This window comes from Thermobia domestica, chromosome 7 (genome assembly GCF_964235325.1).
Source record: "Thermobia domestica chromosome 7, izTheDome1.hap1.1, whole genome shotgun sequence".
In the NCBI taxonomy this organism is placed as follows: Eukaryota; Metazoa; Arthropoda; class Insecta; order Zygentoma; family Lepismatidae; genus Thermobia; species Thermobia domestica.
In genome coordinates, this window is record NC_137460.1 from 191,638,622 (window position 1) to 191,658,801 (window position 20,180).

The 20,180-nt window shown below is 35.4% G+C and overlaps 1 protein-coding gene across 4 annotated transcripts in view; it reads left to right on the forward strand.

The window, feature by feature from the left end:
• Positions 1 to 20,180, forward strand: part of Nf1 (neurofibromin 1) — a 234,845-nt gene that overhangs the window by 13,871 nt on the left and 200,794 nt on the right. For all 4 annotated transcript variants that reach the window (XM_081765704.1, XM_081765708.1, XM_081765706.1 and 1 more), the window contains exons 3-5: positions 2,230 to 2,413; positions 5,490 to 5,601; positions 7,764 to 7,876. In XM_081765704.1, coding sequence (XP_081621830.1) covers positions 2,230 to 2,413; positions 5,490 to 5,601; positions 7,764 to 7,876 — 409 coding nt within the window. The remainder of the gene's footprint in view (positions 1 to 2,229; positions 2,414 to 5,489; positions 5,602 to 7,763; positions 7,877 to 20,180) is intronic.

Genomic DNA, 20,180 nt, shown 5'->3' on the forward strand with positions numbered 1-20,180 from the left:
TTCGTCTTTCAACGTCTCTGTCTTTCAATTCATGTGGAACCCAATGTGACATCTTTTGAATCATTCCCATGGCTTTCAAGCGTTTGGAGACTGTTGTTTGATCAACGCCTAATGCTGCTGCAAGTTGTTCCTGCGTTTGACACGAATCCTGCTCGAGCAATGCTGTCAATTCTTCGTCTTGAAATTTTTTTGGCTGTCCAGCTCGCTCTTGGTCTGCCAAACCGAAATCACCACTTCTAAACCGTGCAAACCACTTCTGACACGTTCGCTCAGCTAGAGCATGGTCACCATACACTTCCACCAAAATACGATGACTTTCAGTCGCACTTTTCTGCATGTTAAAGTAATGCAGCAGGACACCCCGCAAAAACACTTTATCAGGCACAAATTGCGCCATGTTCACTTAACTACAAACTGGTGTTGTTGACGCTTTAATCCACTGCCCTATACTACGAACGATACGCGATGACAGGGGTTTGCAACACATGTGTGGATACACGGAACTGTGGGACGCTCCGTTCGTTGCGCCATCTCTTGTCCACCCGCACGAATTAATTCCTAGACCAAATAAAACAATTAAAGATGCAATTCGTATTTTACAAAATAAGTGTTTCAAAATGTCTTAAATGAAATTAAATATCTTCCAGCGTAAAATAAAGGTTTTATTGTTGAAGTATTCACTCCGATGCTTTGTGCGTTCAATTGCGGGAATTTCTGGAGCACATCTTTCACGACATTTTTTTCTTTCTTCGAAAGTGCAGCTTTCTGTGCTGTATATCAAAACTTCAACTAGTACGGAATTTTAAATTGAACACTTGAAATAGTAAGCGTTACGTAGTCTTCGGAACTCCAAACATTAAGCTTTTAAATTTGACGAGAATTTTACGCTATTGCTGGTGTTAATTCTACAGAATTCTTATTTGAAGAGCAGCAACAAATAACTGTACTAAACTGTTGTTGGAAAACCAAATTTTACTGAAGAATGCTCTGGTACCATCAAAGGTAATAAAAAATAATACTCATAGTTTTACTAATGAACTACATATTTATTGGTAGTATCGGCACCTATGGCCGTAAACCCGTCAAACCTACGAGGGATAACGTCCCTCGGCATCGCCGAGTCTAACACACTATTCACGGAAAGTATTTTCTAAAATATAAAATTGCATATTTTACTTCAAACAGGCTATAAGCATAATACATATATTAATTTGTTCTATAATTATCTCAAGCTAAGGTAAGGTTTCTTATTCATTCAAAACTTACATTGAAAGGTGTTGTATACCTTAACGCGAAAGCATCGAATCCGCCCAAAGAAAGACCAAAATCTGGTAAAAATCACTTTCAATGTGATCACTTTAGTTGTTCCAACAATATACTAACAAAAAGCTCAAAAACCCAGATGGGTTTTTCCAGGTGGGTCCAACCCGAATAAAACCACCGAGTTTTTTCGGGCTGGACCCACTTGGACAAACCCTGCTTGGAAGCCATGATACTCATATCACACATACTAGAAGCCTTTGGCTTTCTCTGCTGTTTAAATTATTCGGATGAATAGGGGTGAAGATTTAAAATTGAACACACACAGACGGATCAACCTTCTGTTACTTTATAAAAATAGAGGCACTTTCTATCCTTTCTAGTTCCTTCAAGAAGACCAGATAGTGTTAGTAGATTAATTACAATTATGTTAAACTATCGGGAATAGTATTGCTGAAGTAATCAGAACTAATGTATTCTGTATAATATAAATCAGGAAACCTTATTCTTACTTCAAATCGTACTTTTATTCTTTAGTCGTCCTAATAGTACTCTCTTCAGAATTTTACAAATTCATGTAATGATATATTCTTTATATTTGGCTTTAAAACATGTATTGATTATCTTCGATACATCTTGTTTATCTTAGTCTCACAGGTTAAAACTAACCCCAAGCTGCATCATAATATAAATTCTTTCGTGACATTTCCTGCCAACCCTTCTGCAATTGCTTGAGCTTAAAACTATTTTGGAGCTGAGGATCACAAAAATTACCTAGAACAAAAGGTCCAGTTCTCCACCTGACTGTCTTGTCCTGTACGTGTTTACAGATTGCTAACGCCATGTGGATATAAATATGTAAAGGGTGAGAAGCTGGAAACTGAGATAATGATTGAATGAAATAGTAGTTTTTGTTTCCTGCTTGTACTTATATTAGTAACGTAGCTGTTTTAAATTATTTCATTACAGTTCCTGTCTGTAATGAGTGGACCAAGACCCCATGGGGCAGACTTCGAGAAAAATTACTACGAATCTCTATTGATAGTAATGGACACGCTGGAAAAATGCCTCAGCGGTCAACCGAAAGACACCACACGCTACGATGAAGCAATGAATGTCAAGTTATTGTTACGAGAGATTTGTCAGTTTGTTGGTAAGTTGTTAGTAAAGTGTGTCTTCGTTGGTTAAAGTTTAGTAGTGTATACACGACATTTCATAGTTTTCGTTTACTACGTTAATTCTCGCATCCCTGTGCAAAATGCTAGAGATCATACAACCATTACAATGTATATAGTAATTAAAGTCAGATTTTCAGGGCTTAAACTAAGATACCAAATGGGAATAGATCGAGCACTCTTTCCCTTCCTACTTCAAGCACTATCTCATCAACATCGGCAAAATATTTAACACTTTTTTTTTTTTTTTTTTGTTACTATCTTGTGTGATGGTAGTTTTGATTGATTGTTCGATTAATTTATTTATACTTATGCTCTTTGTTAGCTGTGAGGTTATATAGAGCAAGGCCTTCCTACCGAGGGTCGAGCCCAGAGCCTAGTGCGTCAAAGGCACACACATTAACCACTAGCAGCGGGGAGGGCCATGATAATATTTTAACTTGATGAAATAAATTTTTACTCTCTGAAGTATGAAGATAGAGTTGAGGAGGTTATTCTACGATTGGAAACAAGACTGAAAGTTTTCAGTAAGTAATTAGTTTAGGAGTTACAGTCGCTCGAAATCATGAAACAATGAACGTTTGAACTGAACTTGGCGAACTATGTGCTCATTGTAGACACCTAACCTTCCATATCCGAAGTGACACGTATCAGAATCATGTAATGAATGACGGTGCATGGGATTTTCTCATAAGCCGGAAAAGATTCCTGGCAACTTTGAGAAGCTACATAGGTGTACACTGTACATGAGTATGTATCGAACTACGGATAACTAACAAACGATAATTCGTTTGCAAGATGTATATATCTCACAAACCGAATGACCCGTTGTGCATGATTGTATACTGCCTTTTTAAAGTGAAAGTGCATGTATTCGTTTCGAATGGCTGTAATAATATGACTTACCTACCATTGTCTAAAGCAAATGCTCAGATTGTCTGCCATGGCTGCAGTTCGAGCGTTGCACGTTTTATGGATTGGCAAATCAGCTGAAAGATCGCTGGATCATGTCAAACAGTGTGATACGGATCATATAGACGTTGCTTCAAACCATGCACGTCACAAATATGGGTAAAATGGAACGCAATTTTAAGGTGTTTCCAAACGTAAAAACTAGACGACTGAGGCTTAGAGACTGGGAAGGTCATGCTGTAGGTCCTCCACGTCCAATCGACCTTCCTGGGACTGTGTAGTCTAAATAGAGGCGTACATCCGCATGAAAGTGAACCGGAGCTCTATCATTCATTGCTCTCATGTGCTGAATCACTGCTAATTACTCATCGGTCCATTTCTCGTTGAAAACGATATAATTTTCCCCACTTACATGTGGATGGTATACAGACACCCACACTGGATATTAAATCATTCGTTTCTGAGATGTAACCAGGATCATTTCGTAGTGATCACTGGTCCCATACATACTCATTAATACCTCTATTCTCTTCCCACAGTTGCCAAAAATTCTTTCCGCCTTACGAGCAAATACTATGCGTCGCAGCAGCAGGATACATGATAATATTAAAAGTTTATAAGTAATCAGAGAATATGTAATTAACATTTTATAAGGAAAGGCCAGAAAATTCTTATCTTCACCATGACAGAGGTGAGCTGGAGTCTTCTTTACATATTCACCTGGTATTGCTTTACACTTGTCCATGTATTGATCAGTTCGTTCATACCATCTACATGTGTCTACGGAGTTAGAAGCAAACCAGGTTTCCATCACATTAATGACATCTCATCTTTCGCAAATATCTGTTCATATTTATCAAAAGAAAATAATAGAACAGAACCATATTGGAGGAATATGGTAGGTGGAGCAAAGGTTCGTAGTCACATTGGTGTACAGTAGTGAGTATTTCTGTTGCTCTGTGTGCCAGTACATTAACCGATAGTAGCAACATACCTTTCCAGACCAAACGGTGTCTTTTTGCTTTAATAGCATCCCGCAACGTTTGCAGCAGGTCCCTGTGATGGTACCCTCTTTTTGTAAGCAGTCGGGTAAAATGATACCTTTATGGTACGAAAACAGTGACAACATATTCTTGCTGGAAAAATGTTGCACTGTAGTCTTTTTGATGAAGAACAAAGTATGTTTCCATTTTTCCCTCATTTCTTTGGTTCCGGAGTCAAATACATATTCCCAGCATTTATCTATAATCACTAATCTGTGTACAAAAACATCCATGTCTTTGTAATGTTGGTACACAATGCTTCGTGTACATTGCACACGTTGCTGTTTTTGAGAAAATGCCAAGAATCAGAAAACCGCTTTGTTCATATGCAGAATGTCATGTACGAGGTAATGGATGAATGTTCACTCAGTATAAAGTTCAGCTTCCTATCTAAATAATAGTCACACATATATTAGACACTCAGCTTTTGTCACCACGCTTAGGTCTGTAGCTATTAAGGGACGACCTCTTGGGTCATCCGGTAGACTTGTGTCCATATTAAAATTTCCTTTTTCTGCGTGTGACTGTGTCATATGGGCATTACTCTTCATACACTATAAACAGTTATCTTCATGTATAGTTGGTGCCGATTTTCTTTGAAGATGGAGGAACTTAATCACAGCTCGGTATTCGATTTTGCCCAACACGTTGCCACTGTCTAATATTCTGACTGTAAAATCAATTCAACAGGACTTGTAGAAACACACATTAGTAAGTTGCCAACTTAATAGTGTGAAAGTTTTTACGTTAGTAACACATCTCGATTATCGTGAGGGTAAGAACTTTTGTGCCTCCTCTTTTACTTCGTACAATAGGGCGTTTAATTATCTGTTTCTTCAGTCGCAGAAAAAAAAACCTGCAGTTCGCAGGAAAAAAAAAAAAACCCTGCAACATGAGCATGTAAGTTTGTGAAACTACGCCTAACAGCCTAGGGAGTCAACCTAACGTCTAAGTGGCACAAATCACGCCAGGAGGAATCTCGGCGTCCTCCCCTGCACACTTATTTTGTAGTAAAAAAGTTCGTCGTTTCACAATAAACTTACGTGCTCATATTATAAGTTTTTTTAAAAAATTTTATTTTATTATTTATTTTTTCCAGATGTACCATATGACAATCCGTATGTTCCTCAGCTGAAACATTTGGCGTCGAAAGTGTTGTTTGCCTTAAGTTTGAATTTCTTCAGTCAAGTGTTTAATAGGATATCTGCAAGGTAAGCCTTTTGTCCATTTCTATGTACAATATTTTCACTCATGGTCTTATATAGCAAATTCCAGCTTTCTGTCAGTTTAGTGCGGTTTCAAAGATCAGGTAGAGATAAAAGGTGGGAATGCGAAATGCAAATAAATATTTAGACATTCTATTTCAGAGTAAACATATTGTTTATTTCTATTGCTGGTATAGTATTGCCGAGCTAGACTCGAGCGTAGAATGGAAAATGTTAACATTTACTTCGGTTATTGTAATTTTCTTGACTAAAATATTATATTTGTTCTTAGTGTGGTCAAAGATGTTTCAGTTAAGACCTATAAGCTGTAATTTTCGATCTTTCTGCATTTTTGGAATGTTAAAAATTATGATGGACCACTTGTTCATGCTCTGAAAGAAGATACACTTACTTATGTATTCCTACCGGAGGCTATTATGAGAAAGTTCTTAAATTGTTCTGGTAGTAGATTTTTTTAAAAAATAGTTCGTTTGTGTGTTGTTTTGCGAAGTGGGGAAGGGGATAGAAAATTAATATTGTTAAAACCGCTAGGAACACCAAGGTATTTTTGAGTTAAATGAAACACCAACGAGGGGGCCTCTGAGGCCCGCAACTTAAAGGTCATTATTTCTTACGGAAAATACTTTATCTTATCTGAAATGAATTGGAATGTCTTAGACATAATATATTTTTATTCGTCATTATTACTAAGTTTCTAAGTACAGTGCTGCCAACTATCTATGTGTAATTTAAGTTACCATTTTTATTTATGTCAGTAAGTATGACCTATTTATTTTATTTGTTTGTATAGAAAAACTATCATACAGATCAATAGCAACTTAGTACAGTTAGTATGTGTGCAAAGGCAGCTTCTAATCACATTTCGGTGGTGGTACAGTAGAGTGGGGTGAAATGGGGAAGAGTGGGGTGTACTTCCAGTATTCCAATAAATAATAACCTTTTATACTTTCAATCCCGGTTATCCCTGGAATGGGGAAATTCTTTCAAACTTTATTTCCATGAAAAAACAGACAGTGTGAGGGGACCTTCATTGGGCACTAAAGGAACGTTACCAGAGAAGCAGTGTTACCAACCCATCATAAAGTTACAGTTTTTTATTACCATAACGTCATGTTTTTGCACTTATGGAATGACATGTAAAACGTAAGGAAACAAGCTACGACTTGTCTGTCAGTTTTGCAAACTAACACCACTACAGCATCATGAATATTACAAGGTATTCACTGCAACATATGTACCACTGCTTCTTATTTGTATTATGAAATAAAATGATTATATCTCTGTCTTCTGCATCGAAATCCGACAGTTTATTTCCGCTTCGCTACCTTACTACCTTCTATGTCAGATTCATTTAAAATTTCTTGAAGTTCCTTCTCAATTAAACTTTGACAAGGAACACGATTTGCTGTTGTTCCAGTGCTGCTGCAGATTCCCATATATAGTCACAGAATAACAAACTGACAGTTTCCTATCAAATATGCTTCTTCAGTCAGTGTTGCAGGCAGCTGCTTGTAAATTCTACAATTAAAAATAGTTATAAGCAAAGTTGCAGCAGCAGCATAAGTCTTTCCCATCACTATTGAAACTTGATTTTCTTACAGTGACATATTTAGGTGTTAACAGGATTGAAGGAATAAAGTAATAGAAGATAAAATATTTAGGTTCCAAAGAAAAATCAGAAAATAAATATTTTATGGCAACACTGCATCAGAATAATAGTTCAGAGTATCCCTGCATGTTGTAATACCAAAATTGTTTCAAAGGAAAATACAATAAATAGCCAAAACACTAGAATGTAACAGTTAGCGTATGCGGTGAATAGCTCCTTAGTACTACCAAGGAAGGGGCCTCTGAGGCCCACAACGCTTTCTTTATTTATAAATGGAGAAAAACAAAACATAAAAACTAAGCAAGTGCGTTTTATGATTAATGGAGTCAAGCCTAAAAATGTTAATCTTTTTCAGACTTTTTATCCAATTAGAAATGTTACAAAATGTAACAGAAATAATTTGTGAGCCTCCCAGGCCCCCTTGGTGTTCCTAGGGTTAAGTGATTTTTTTTTTTTTTTTAAATCTAGAAATAGTCATTTCATAAGTTCACCTGCAAGTAGTCTTAACGTTTTGTTTGTATTATTTTGTTCCTTGCAGATTGCAGGAGCTCAGTGCGTGCCCTCCGAATGAGGAGAATCCTGATTATAGTGATATTGAACTGATTCAGCATATAAATTTAGACGTTAACAGACTTATTAAACTATTCGCAGGTATGGTCTCTCAAAATTCGTATGTTTGCGATATCCATTTATTTCACATAATTCTTGTCGTTTGTGAAAGCTCTTGTGGCGAAAATACACAAGTATACAAAGTTAATAACGGAAAATTTACATAAGGTTAAATTAGTGACATATTAGATAGCTGCTGTACAGTAGGATGAACAGATTCACAACATGTACTCCCATGCGCAAAAAATATTGCGCGTATACTGTAACTCACAATTTTTCGCAATTATTCCATTTTCCATATATTTATTGGTAAAATTCAGTTATTAGTACGTGGAGATAATAGAAAGCAATCCATCTAAGGAGATATTTCCAAAAAATATAATAAAATAATAAAAATATAAGCAAAAAACAAAATTATGTTCGGTTTTGTGTATACTGGCAATAATGTTTTCGAGGGAATTTTTGGAGTAGCACAGCACGATTGCAGAGGGAATAACAAGATTAGTAGGAGAAGACCTGAACCAAGGAATGGAAATTGGAGTAAAATATTGCATTTATTGGCTTAAATCTAGGGTGTAAATTGTCTGCCAAATATAAATTAGCTTCTGTAAGCAAGATGTTATGCGAAAATATATAAACAAAGAGAAAAACTGTTGTCTTAAGTTTGGAAGTGACATGCTCTATAGCCATGAGCATTTACTTCTTAAGAAAAAGATCGGCAACAAAAGAAAATCTGTGTGGTCAAGTGGGTAGAGTGATGGACCAGTAATTCTTGTACTGTTTTGACACCAGATCGAATCCCATCCGGTCCTGTTCAATTTTTTTTTCTTTACAAAACATTGTAGAAAGTGTATAATTTTTATGTTAATAAGAAACGAAATAATATAATAATGAAATAACTTTTTGTTTTTCTGATGACGTATTTTTTCAGAATTAGCTTACTATTTATTACTAATAGCGATTGTTTTTAGTTTATGGTATGGTATGCTTAACCGTTCCCTCTCCGTTTTTACACAGCTTCAACTCACTGCGAGTGTCTGTGAGTCAGGAACAGAAAAAAAACAAAACAAGAGCAACCTGCAGCTTACACACAGCGTGAGGAACACAGTCACAGCGATAGCTCGTTGTCATGAAGAAAAAAAACTGTTCTAGTGTTTCTGTGTGTGTGTTTCTTTTTAAAGTATTGACTCTCTCTCTCTCTCCTTTTGTTTCATATCCACAAGTGCAACAAATGCAAGTCTGTGTGAAAAAAAATCAAGAGTGCTTTCTTTAAACAAAAGTAAATTTTACAGCTCTCTTTGTGAGGAACGCGAATGCTTCCAAAAGATGCCATGAATATTAACTATAATCGTACCGAATTATACAGTAGCATGAAAAACTGATAATAAAATGATGTAACATGCATAAGCTTTTTTTTCTAGAGTAACCACACATTAAACATAACAAATTAAATTTTTGAGATTACAAATTATCACAGTACGTGTCGGTGTAGGCCTATTCGTTTTCACATTCGAGCGACGAAAGAAGAAAGTGTGGTGATAGTTATAAAAACCGAATACTAGATTTCAATAAATTCAAGTTACATGGCTCCTACATATCGAAAAAAATGATTTTTCGATGTCTGTCCATCTATTTGTCTCTCGGTTCGTCACGCTTTTACACGCACTCAAATAGAGGCCATACTGTTCAACGTATCTGCACCGAATTCTAGACATAACGTTTTAATAACATAATATCTTTCGAATTTTATGTCCTTCGACACCTAAAAGCAAGGGTAATTTACTGAAGGATTAAAATTTAAAATAATTCAATTTTCTCAAATAAAAAAAAGCTGTGACGATTTTATTTACTTTCGATAAATATATATTTTATTAACAAATCTCCACCACATATGAATAATTTTTCTGAAAAAATATAGGGCCTATATGGTGTAATTTACTGTATGGTATGCGTTCTTTTTGCACAATTTTCTCAACCACATTTCATAAATAAACGTATCATTAATTACCTAACAATATGACAACTCGTTCGAAGGAGTAGCTTAATCTTAGGGTGAGCTTTCCCCCGATGGTTTTCCCATTAACGCCTCAGGCAATTTTGTTCATATTTCGTAAAGAAATATTTCATTAATAAACTAACATAAAGCATAAATAGTTTATTCCGATAACATACAGAAGAAGTGATTTTCTCAAGGGTTGGTTTTTTTTTGGACAATTGTCTCAGTAATAACTGAGACAAATTTGTTCTAATTTCAGTAAAAATATTTTCTGTAATAATCTTACAATATGGTATAACTCGCTTGTTCCGAAAAGAAAAATCCAAAAGAGATAGTTTACTTTGACAGTGAAATTTTTCCCGACGATTTGCTTAAAAATTACTCGATATACTGTCAAAAGTACAGATAGAAGAGTTTACCTTTGGGGGTAAGCTTTTCCCGATGACCTTCCTAAAAACAACTCAGGAGATGTTTGTTGTTCATATTTTATAAATACGTGTTACATAAATAACCTAGCTATATGGTATAATTCCCTCATCCGGAAAATCTAGAAATGGTATATTACTTTTGACAGTAAGTTTTACCCTGCGATTTTCTCAAGAACGACTCAGGCGATTGTGTTTGTATTTCATAAATAAATGTTTTATGAAAACACTAACAGTATAGCATAGCTCGTTTGTACTGAAAAGATCCACAAGGGATAATTTATTCTTGGGGAATGACTTTTGGCATAATTTTCTCAGAAATTACTCAGACGCTTTTGCTTATAGTTCACATACAATTATATCCTTTATAATTCTAATATATGGATCAAGTTATTTCTAACGGAAATATGACCAATGGGTACTTTACTTTTGGGCCTGAAGTTTCTTCTAGCAAAGTTTTCCAAAACATTATTTTATTCGCAATTTCCCAAATAAATGTTTCAATAACAGTTGCAGCCTAACATAAGTCAGTGTAAAAAATTCGAGCGAGAAAGTACAGTGCGTTTACTCCGTACCCTTTCTTAAATATATTTTTAAATGTTACACCTAATCGCAATTTTCCGAACAAAATCGAAACTTCTTTTTAAATGTGCCTTGTTGTGGTCAAATGGTTCAAGTGCATTGGTTCTGGATTAGATTTCCAGTGAGAGCTAGTGTATCTTCATCCAAGAGATGTGACACGTCGGTGCAAAGAAGCAAGTGTTTAAATAAGCCTAACCAAGCTAATCAACAAAAGAAATAATACAAGTTACGAAATTATCGTAGAAACGTTGTTAATATTAGGTAGGTTCGACTGGAATGTCCAAACAATTGTCAATTCCAAAGGTCTTTGTTTTCGTCCGGCGGGAGCTCATGTGGTTCGGATTTCACGTTAATCAGTAGGTCCACGTCTCATATAGCCTCGCTGCTGAAAGGGACGATAAACTCAAAATCACATCACACATCTTTGTTTTTGCCTTTGTTTTAGCTCATAAATGTCTCAGTCATAAGCTCTTTAGTGGCTAGCGTACGCGCCTTTGGCGTGGAAGACCCGGCTTCGATTCCTGGCGAGAGCTCACGTGGTTCGGAGTCCACGTTAATCAGTAGGCCGACGTCTCATATAGCTTCGTTGTTGAACGAGACGTTAAACTCAAACTCAATGTCTTTGTTCATAAATGTCTTTGTGTATGGTTTTGCATATACGTGGCATGGACATTAAATTTTGATTTCTACGCCATATGTATCTAATTACATACACACCTATAGAACGAACACAACAAACTTGGAATATCTACATTGTTTGCGTATGGAAAATAATCACGCTCTACTGTACAGGACAGCCGTGTGTATGGAATTCCATACACATGGCAATCAACGTATTAAGAAATGTATAATAATAACAATTATTATTATTATTATTATTATTATTATTATTATTATTAATAATAATAATAATAATAATAATAATAATAATAATAATAATAATAATAAACAGAAAACGATACGATCACTTACACAATTTATAAATATAAGTTAACATTTAATAAGCATATAACTGCAATGGAATTAAGTTGTTTCTCTCTCTCCCTGAACGCTACAGCCCTTATTGTTCTAAGGCGTAGAAGAGAACTTGTGGCACCCACGATTTGGGGCGGTGTGTGGTCACAACTTGGTACCCCTTTGTTGTTAGTCCTAGCTTTCTAGACGGATGCAGTTATTACCGGTAGAATATACAAGCAAATAGACTTTTGTATTACTATTAAAGTAAATAATTACACTCATTCCTTCAATGTGATACTTGTGGTTGCTTAACCGTATACAGACAGCTGATCCATGAAAAAATCGTTAATAATAATAATAATAATAATAATAATAATAATAATAATAATAATAATAATAATAATAATAAATAACAGGAACTCGACAAATATTCTTGCAAATAATAGGAAAAAGTTTGCGTCACACTCTTCACTTTGCTGGACACACCAGTGTGGCGCGTTATACCGATTGTGGCACACTGGAATATAGGGTAGGTTTTTTTTTTTTTTTTTTTCAACTATTCCAACTGCTTCAATTGAAATGGATCTATAATAATAAGAGAATGAATTTAGTCTTCTTACCCTTCAATTTAGAAATAAGGTTCGCGAGAAATTCATAAAAGAATAATATACTCAGAATTGTATATAGTAGTTCGTTTTATTCGAAATTACATACCGGTACTTCCTGCAACCGTTTTTTGATTGAAATGATTTGAAATGAAATTTTTAAGTTTTACGTCCCACGATTATGCCGGATAGGCTAAAAGAGACAGTGATGATAAGAAATGAATGAAATGGTGGAATGAAAAAAGTGGGATAAAACGGGAGAACCTCGAGATAACCTACGCACACAGTGTTTGTCCAGCACAAGGTTCACTTGGCGCGAGCATAGATCGAACCAAGGACTCCATGCACCAAAGGTGAACGCTCTACCACTGAAACACCGTGGTCTCTGAAATTACTTATGGAACTACCGAGAACTATGCTGTAATATTTGAATGTGCTCCAAGTTTACAATAATTAGTTTAGTTAAATTCATTATTAACAATTAAATAATTGCATTCATTATTAACAGGTAAATGCTGCTGATGCAAAGACTTAAATCTAGCGATACCGCGAGCGTAAGTATTAAACAGAGGGATTTTAAAGAGCCCCCTGAGCTGGGGGCCCTGGGCTCCATTGGCTCTGCCCTTAATCCGCTAATGCCTATAGATTATAAATTAAAGGGGACGGGCCGAGTCCGTTCTAAAAATTCCGGCCCGTGCAGACCTCTAGCTCCTGTGTATATGCTATCTGAAAATACAGGTTTCGCTTATCCGACATAAAACAGGCAGGCAGAACGCCGGATAATATGGATGTGTTAAGGAAAGACCTATAAAAAGTCAAACTATGATATAATTTTACACATTACGCATCTAATTATCATCTTTGCAAGAAACAAATATAATGCATTGACTCAGTGATATCCAGCGTGAGGTCCTGGAAGCTGTCCCTTACCAAACCTCAAGCACTTTTTTAATAAACCTACTTTTTCCCTTTTGAGTTTTTTTTTTATGTCAGATTACTTTGAGTCAGTGTCCAAACTGTGGACAATGCGTTGTTGTTATAATTCTAACAAGTAACACTTCCCAAGTGTAACACTCCGATTTTGATAAAATTTGGCAGGTAGATAATATACATAAAATAAACAAATAAGTGCTTTTTTATTTTTTTATTTATTTATTTTTTTATTTATTTTTTTTTGCTGAAAAACGGTTTTAGGGGGCAAAAGCCCTCACCCAAAATTTGAAAGTTGACGCTCGAAAGGCAAAAACAAGTGGACCAAAGTGAACGAAATTGTGAACAGATATTGCGGACATAAAATTAGAGAATACGTGTTTTGTATTTTCCTGGAAAAAACGGTTAGGTGGGGCACAGATCCCTCCAAACCTTTGATCATGAAATATCAAAAGTGCTAATAACAGTATGTCAAGAAGTGCCTAAATTTACATGAAGAATTGGAACAAAACTTTGTGTTAGGACAATAAGCAAAAAATAAACAAATTCGCCTTTTTTATTTCCTGCGAAAAAACGGTTTTAGAGGACAAAAGGTCCCCCCCATGAATTTTGAAATTTGACGCAAGAAAGGCAAGAAAAAATGTACCGAACTGAATGAAATTGTTCACAAATGTTGTAGAGGTAAGATGAGGAAATACGTGCTTCGTATTTTCCTGAAAAGAGAAAAAAACCTTTTGAGTGGACCGAGGCGTTGAATGTCGGAAGGATTGGACCGAAGCGAATGAAATTGCCTGTAGATATTGGATATGAAAAATAAAGCCCTCGTGTTTCACAAGTGTCTCCATCAGATTTCTTCAAATTTGGCAGATCAACAACAAGCACAAACAGTATAGCGTATTTTGTAGTATTTCACGAGGCAACTTTAACCCTTACAATGTTTTTCCGCATAAACAAAAACTCGTGCCGATTAATTTCCTGTTTGCTGTTGATGTGCCAAAATTGATAGGGACATCTTTAAAACACGAAAGTCCTTATTTTACATACAGTCTATACAATATCTACACACAATTTCATTTTCTTCGGTCCACTCCTTCCTGCACTTTTACGGTAATATTAACTTTTTTTTGGAGGGGCTCTAGGCCCCAACACTGTTTTTTCATACAAATTAAAATGCATTTCATTTATTGTTTTGCAAATTGTCCCTATACGAAGTTTTGTTGCAATTCTCCATACTCTTTAGGAACTTCTGACGTATACATACTTATTTGCACTTTTGATATTTCCTAATCAACAGCTTAGAAGGTCCGAGCCCCACTCAATCGCTTTTTTCCAGGAAAATACGAAACACAATTACCTCGATTTACGTCTAGAATATCTGTGCACGATTTCAAAATTGGGGGGGGGGGGAATTCTGCCCCCTAAAACCAATTTTTCGCAGAAAATAAACCTTTTTTTTTTGCGTATTGTCCCTACACAATGTGTCGTTCCAATTCTTCATGTCCTTTAAGCACTTCTGACATACTGTTTTGGAGGGGTCTGTGTCCCACCGAAACGTTTTTTTTTTCAGGAAAATACGGAACCCATATTCCCTCATTTTTCGTCTACAATATCTGTGCACAATTTCATTCATTTCGGTTCACTTCTTCTTGCCTTTCGGGCGTCTACTTTCATCATTTTGGATAGGGGATTTTGTCCCCTAAAACAGGCATTCGTTTAGTTTTTGCGTATTGTCCATACACAAAGTGTCATCGGAATTCTTCGTCCTTTACACACATCAGACATATTGTTACTAGCACTTTTGATATTTCATGATCAAAGGTTTGGAGGGGTCTGCGTCCCACCTAACCGTTTTTTCCAGGAAAATACTAAACACGTATTCCTTCATTTTACGTCTGCCATATCTGTGCACAATTTCGTACACTTTGGTCCACTTGTTTTTGTCTTTCGGGCGTCAACTTTCAAAATTTTGGGTGAGTGCTTTTGCCCCCGTAAAACAGTTTTTCCGCAGAAAATAAAAAACATGTATTCGTTTATTTTATGTGTAGTATCTGACTGTCAAATTTTATCAAAATCGGAGTGTTACACTTGGGAAGTGTTACTTGTAAGAATATACCGTAATGCCATTGATACCAGGTGGAATTAAAGAACACTTTTAAATGGGATTACAATTTCGTTTCCGGTCTGTTTATAACATTACTTTATTAGAACGATACACTCATTGCCATTTGCTATTTTTGTTATGTGATATACGTAGCAGACAGTTTTCCTTACATGTCTCTAGAAAATATTTTTCGATTTCGTGTGAGTTAGAATTAAGTTTGACCGGTTCATAAATGACAAGTAAGAAACGTTTAAGAGAAATACAGAACTGTTGCATTATTATTATTATTATTATTATTATTATTATTATTATTATTATTATTATTATTATTATTATTATTGATATTTTTGAAACATTAGAATTACGTGCTTACGAGGATTCGTGTCGGGTCCCCTCCGAAAAGAAAAGTTGGATATGTGCCTGCACTGAATGATAGACGTATGAGTCAAGGTATAGACGAGCGTGCTAGGCGATCGAGTCCGGAGCATCAAAAACAGACTAAGACCACAACTTGCAGTTCTTCTTGCCGATTGATGCTGCTTTTTACCTGCTATGATATGTCGGATAATAATGTGAAATAAACGAAGGTCAAGACCATGGCGTATTGGTGTTTCATGCACCTAAACCTGTAAAATATTTGTGCCGAAAACATCTTTCACTCACTAGCTAAATTTGAGGGTATGATCGCTCATCTTCCCTTATAAAGTATAGTCTTATAAAGAATATATATAGCACAATAAAAACCTTAAGACCAAATTCAATGATTTTCTATAGTTTTCTTTTTTAATAACGGGAAACTTATTCATTTCATCACGATAAATCACGTTTGATACTAAGATGTCTGTTTCTGACTATATATATTTTTCATACTTTATTGGAGATAATTTTTTTTTCAAGAAAAGAGGATGATAAAGGAAGCTATACAACACCATAAACTGAAAGCAATCGGTATTACTAATAGTACACTAATTCTAAATAAATACGTCATCAGAGGAAACAAAAAGTTATTTCCTAATTGTATTGTTTCAGTTTTATCAACATAAAAATTATACACTTTCTACAATGTTTTGTAAAGAAAAAAAAAATTGAACAGGACCGGATGGGATTCGATCTGGTGTCAAAACAGTATAAGAATTACTAGTCCGTCACTCTACCCACTTGACCACACAGATTTTCTTTTGTTGCCGATCTTTTTCTTAAGAAATAAATGCTCATGGCTATAGAGCATGTCACTTCCAAACTTAAGACAACAGTTTTTCTCTTTGTTTATATATTTTCGCATAACATCTTGCTTACAGAAGCTAATTTATATTTGGCAGACAATTTACACCCTAGATTTAAGCCAATAAATGCAATATTTTACTCCAATTTCCATTCCTTGGTTCAGGTCTTCTCCTACTAATCTTGTTATTCCCTCTGCAATCGTGCTGTGCTACTCCAAAAATTCCCTCGAAAACATTATTGCCAGTATACACAAAACCGAACATAATTTTGTTTTTTGCTTATATTTTTATTATTTTATTATATTTTTTGGAAATATCTCCTTAGATGGATTGCTTTCTATTATCTCCACTTACTAATAACTAAATTTTACCCATAAACATATGGAAAATGAAATAATTGCGAAAAATCGTGAGTTACAGTATACGCGCAATATTTTTTGCGCATGGGAGTACATATATATGTTTATTAAAAAAGACATATTTCCATCTGGCACAATTTGACAATACTGGTTTAGTCATGATTATGTCGTTCATATATGTCGTGGGTCAATGAAAACTTGACCCATGACCCACTGACCACCCACCCACCAAGACCTCCACCACCCACGAAAACTCATCGTTATCAACTCTAAATCGTGATCCACGCCTCCTTTCCACTGACTAAGGAGTTTACACTTCTAATAAAACAAGACTGTGAAATTATCACTAATCGGAGTTTGAATTTCTGCGGTCAGTCGCTTAAGCACCATTCTGTTACAATGTTGGTGAATCTGATCTTCACGATATAAAGTGGTAAAGTGTTTGTCATGGGAAATGAAATGATATAACTACCAAAGTAGTAGAAATACAGTAAGTCGGTGGGTCACGGTGGGTGGTAGATCGCAGTGGGTCACGTCGTGTTGACCCACAACCCATTGACCCACTCAGAAATCCTGACTCACGATCCATTGACCAAGTTTATTTTTGATGTAAATCATGCGATTGAGAAAAAAGTCTCTACTTTTCAAAAATAATATTGGTAGTATTTGTTTAACCCTTGTCGATTTAAATTTTTTCATTACCTTTTAATGTTTAACAGAATCCAGATTTAATGATATCGAATTGTTTTTTGACTGTCTTTAAATTTCTTGTAGAAGGGTGGAAATTTATACAGCAAATTACTAGTATACTACATAATTAAGAGCCAAAATTCGGGCACTTGTCTTAAAGAAAGGAACATTTTGCGTCCCATTTGCATTATTTTCCGAACACTGCGCGACTTTCTAATAAAAAGGGACAATCTCATTAAGAATGAGACATTTGGTCACCGTACTGTGCTGACGGCAAAGGGAAGTGTTTTAGGCTAATTAGGTGCCGTAATTCAGTGTCATGGAGAGTATTTATGTGAAGCGGACTTAATTCTACAAATAACCTTAACCCTAGAGATATCAGGGAAAGAGTCAGTTTTGCCTATGTGTTCAAATTTTATTTTCTTCCTTTATTTCAGAATAAAATGTTTCGTAAAATTTCTGTATTTTTTTCTTGACTTGTATACTGTTGACTTAAGTGTAATGTTCACTTTTGTTATCTACTTATAGGAACTGTAGGACATATATTCGTAAGAAAAGTGACTCACCTTGTGCCAACATGTTTACTACTTTGAGTATTTCTTTCTTCTGTTGTTTAACTAACTAACTAACTAACTCTATGGCTTATGGAACCTGGAGGTTCAATGCCGCGTTCACAAAAGCTCTTCATTGACTTCTATCCTTAGCCGACTGGATCCAGTTTCTACTTTGTATTCCTATCTCTGCGATATCCATCTTAATATTGTCCTCCCATCTGCGCCTAGGTCTTCCTAATGGTCGTTTTCCCATGGGTCTTCCTGTCAAAACGTTGAAAGCGTTTCTACTTTCTTCCATTCTAGCTACATGACCTGCCTACCTAAGCCTCCTAGACTTGACGACCCTAACAATGCTGGGTAAACCGTATAAATTATGTAGTTCCTCGTTATGAAGTTTTCGCCATTCCCCATTCCTCTTGGGTCCGAATATTCGTCTCAGGATTTTGTTCTCAAATACTTTCAGTCTATGTTCTTCCCTCAGAGTAAGCGACCATGTGTCGCAACCATACAGAACAACAGGCATGATTATCGTTTTATATATTTTAAGCTTCAAATTCCTTGACAGATTTCACGACAAGAGATTTTGAACTGAATAATAACACGAGTTCCGTGATTTTAGTCGACATTTAATTTCTTCGTGAATATGGTTTTTGTTTGTTAATATTTATCCTAGATATTTGAAACTATCCACTTTATCAAAAGTATTATTTAATATTTTAACGCATCCATAATTTGCCGTATTACGGTCCCGACACACTTCTATGTATTTAGTTTTCTCTGCATTTACTTCTAAACCCATGTCCCTGCAAGCGTTTAATAAGATCTCTGCATTTCTTTCTATTGCTCTGCTGTCATCCCCAATTAAATTTGCATCAACAGCATATGCCATAACCTGGTGAATACCGTTCACTTCTAGGTTCTGGTTGCTATCTTTAATATTCCTTATAAGGTATTCCAGAACAAAGTTGAATAATAATAGTGACAAAACAATCTTCTGTTGTTTAAACAAAACAAAACTTACAATAGCGGATGTAAAAGTAAAAATCCGGTGATAGAGTAATAAAAATGATACTGATGACGTTCTTAGAGAGGAAGGAAATACTAATTTAAAGTAATAAGCACGGAGGCAAAGATGAGGCACTTCACTTCTTGTTAGTTTTATTATAATATATCTACTGTATATTTATTTTTTAAATAATTCATTTGGTACTGGCTGATTTGACCCCGTTGATAATAGGCATAATCCAGGTTTCGCTAAAATGTATTCTTATTTCTCAAAAACACATTAGAAAAGTAAATAAAATTACTTTTCCTCTTTTAAAAACAAGAAAATTTACAAGCACATTATCAGTTGTAGTTATTACTGGCTTCCTCCTTACTTGAATGATATATTTTAGAACAAATGGCACACTTGAATTCGGATGTGTTTATGATCTGGCTACGCTTTTGAAAACTCGACTGTGTTAGGGTCTCGTGGTTACATAGCGGTGTATTTTGGAACTTGCTTAGAATATCTTATCTATTTATGATGTCCAGCAAACATCATACTAGTGACAGAGTACGGAATATCCTTTTGGAAAGCGGTATTAATGATACAAGTAAATGACGTTGAGGTAGATGACGAAGATATTTCGTATCATGAAAACGAAGATGATGCTAATGATTAAGATAACAGCCTCATAAGCAGTGAATTCAGTGAACTTTATTTTAAAAGTGGACATAAAGAAGTACCTACCCTGCGAAGACAGCACTGACGGTCAGTTTGAAACATAGCACAAGCCCTTGCTTTAATAATATAAGCGGTAAGAGAGATGTAAATATTTACCATAAATGTAAAGTAGAGGTCAGAGATTTCTAATATCGCTGTTAGTTCAATATGTTAACTCAAATTCAATAGATACGGTATAATAATCACTGGGGAAAT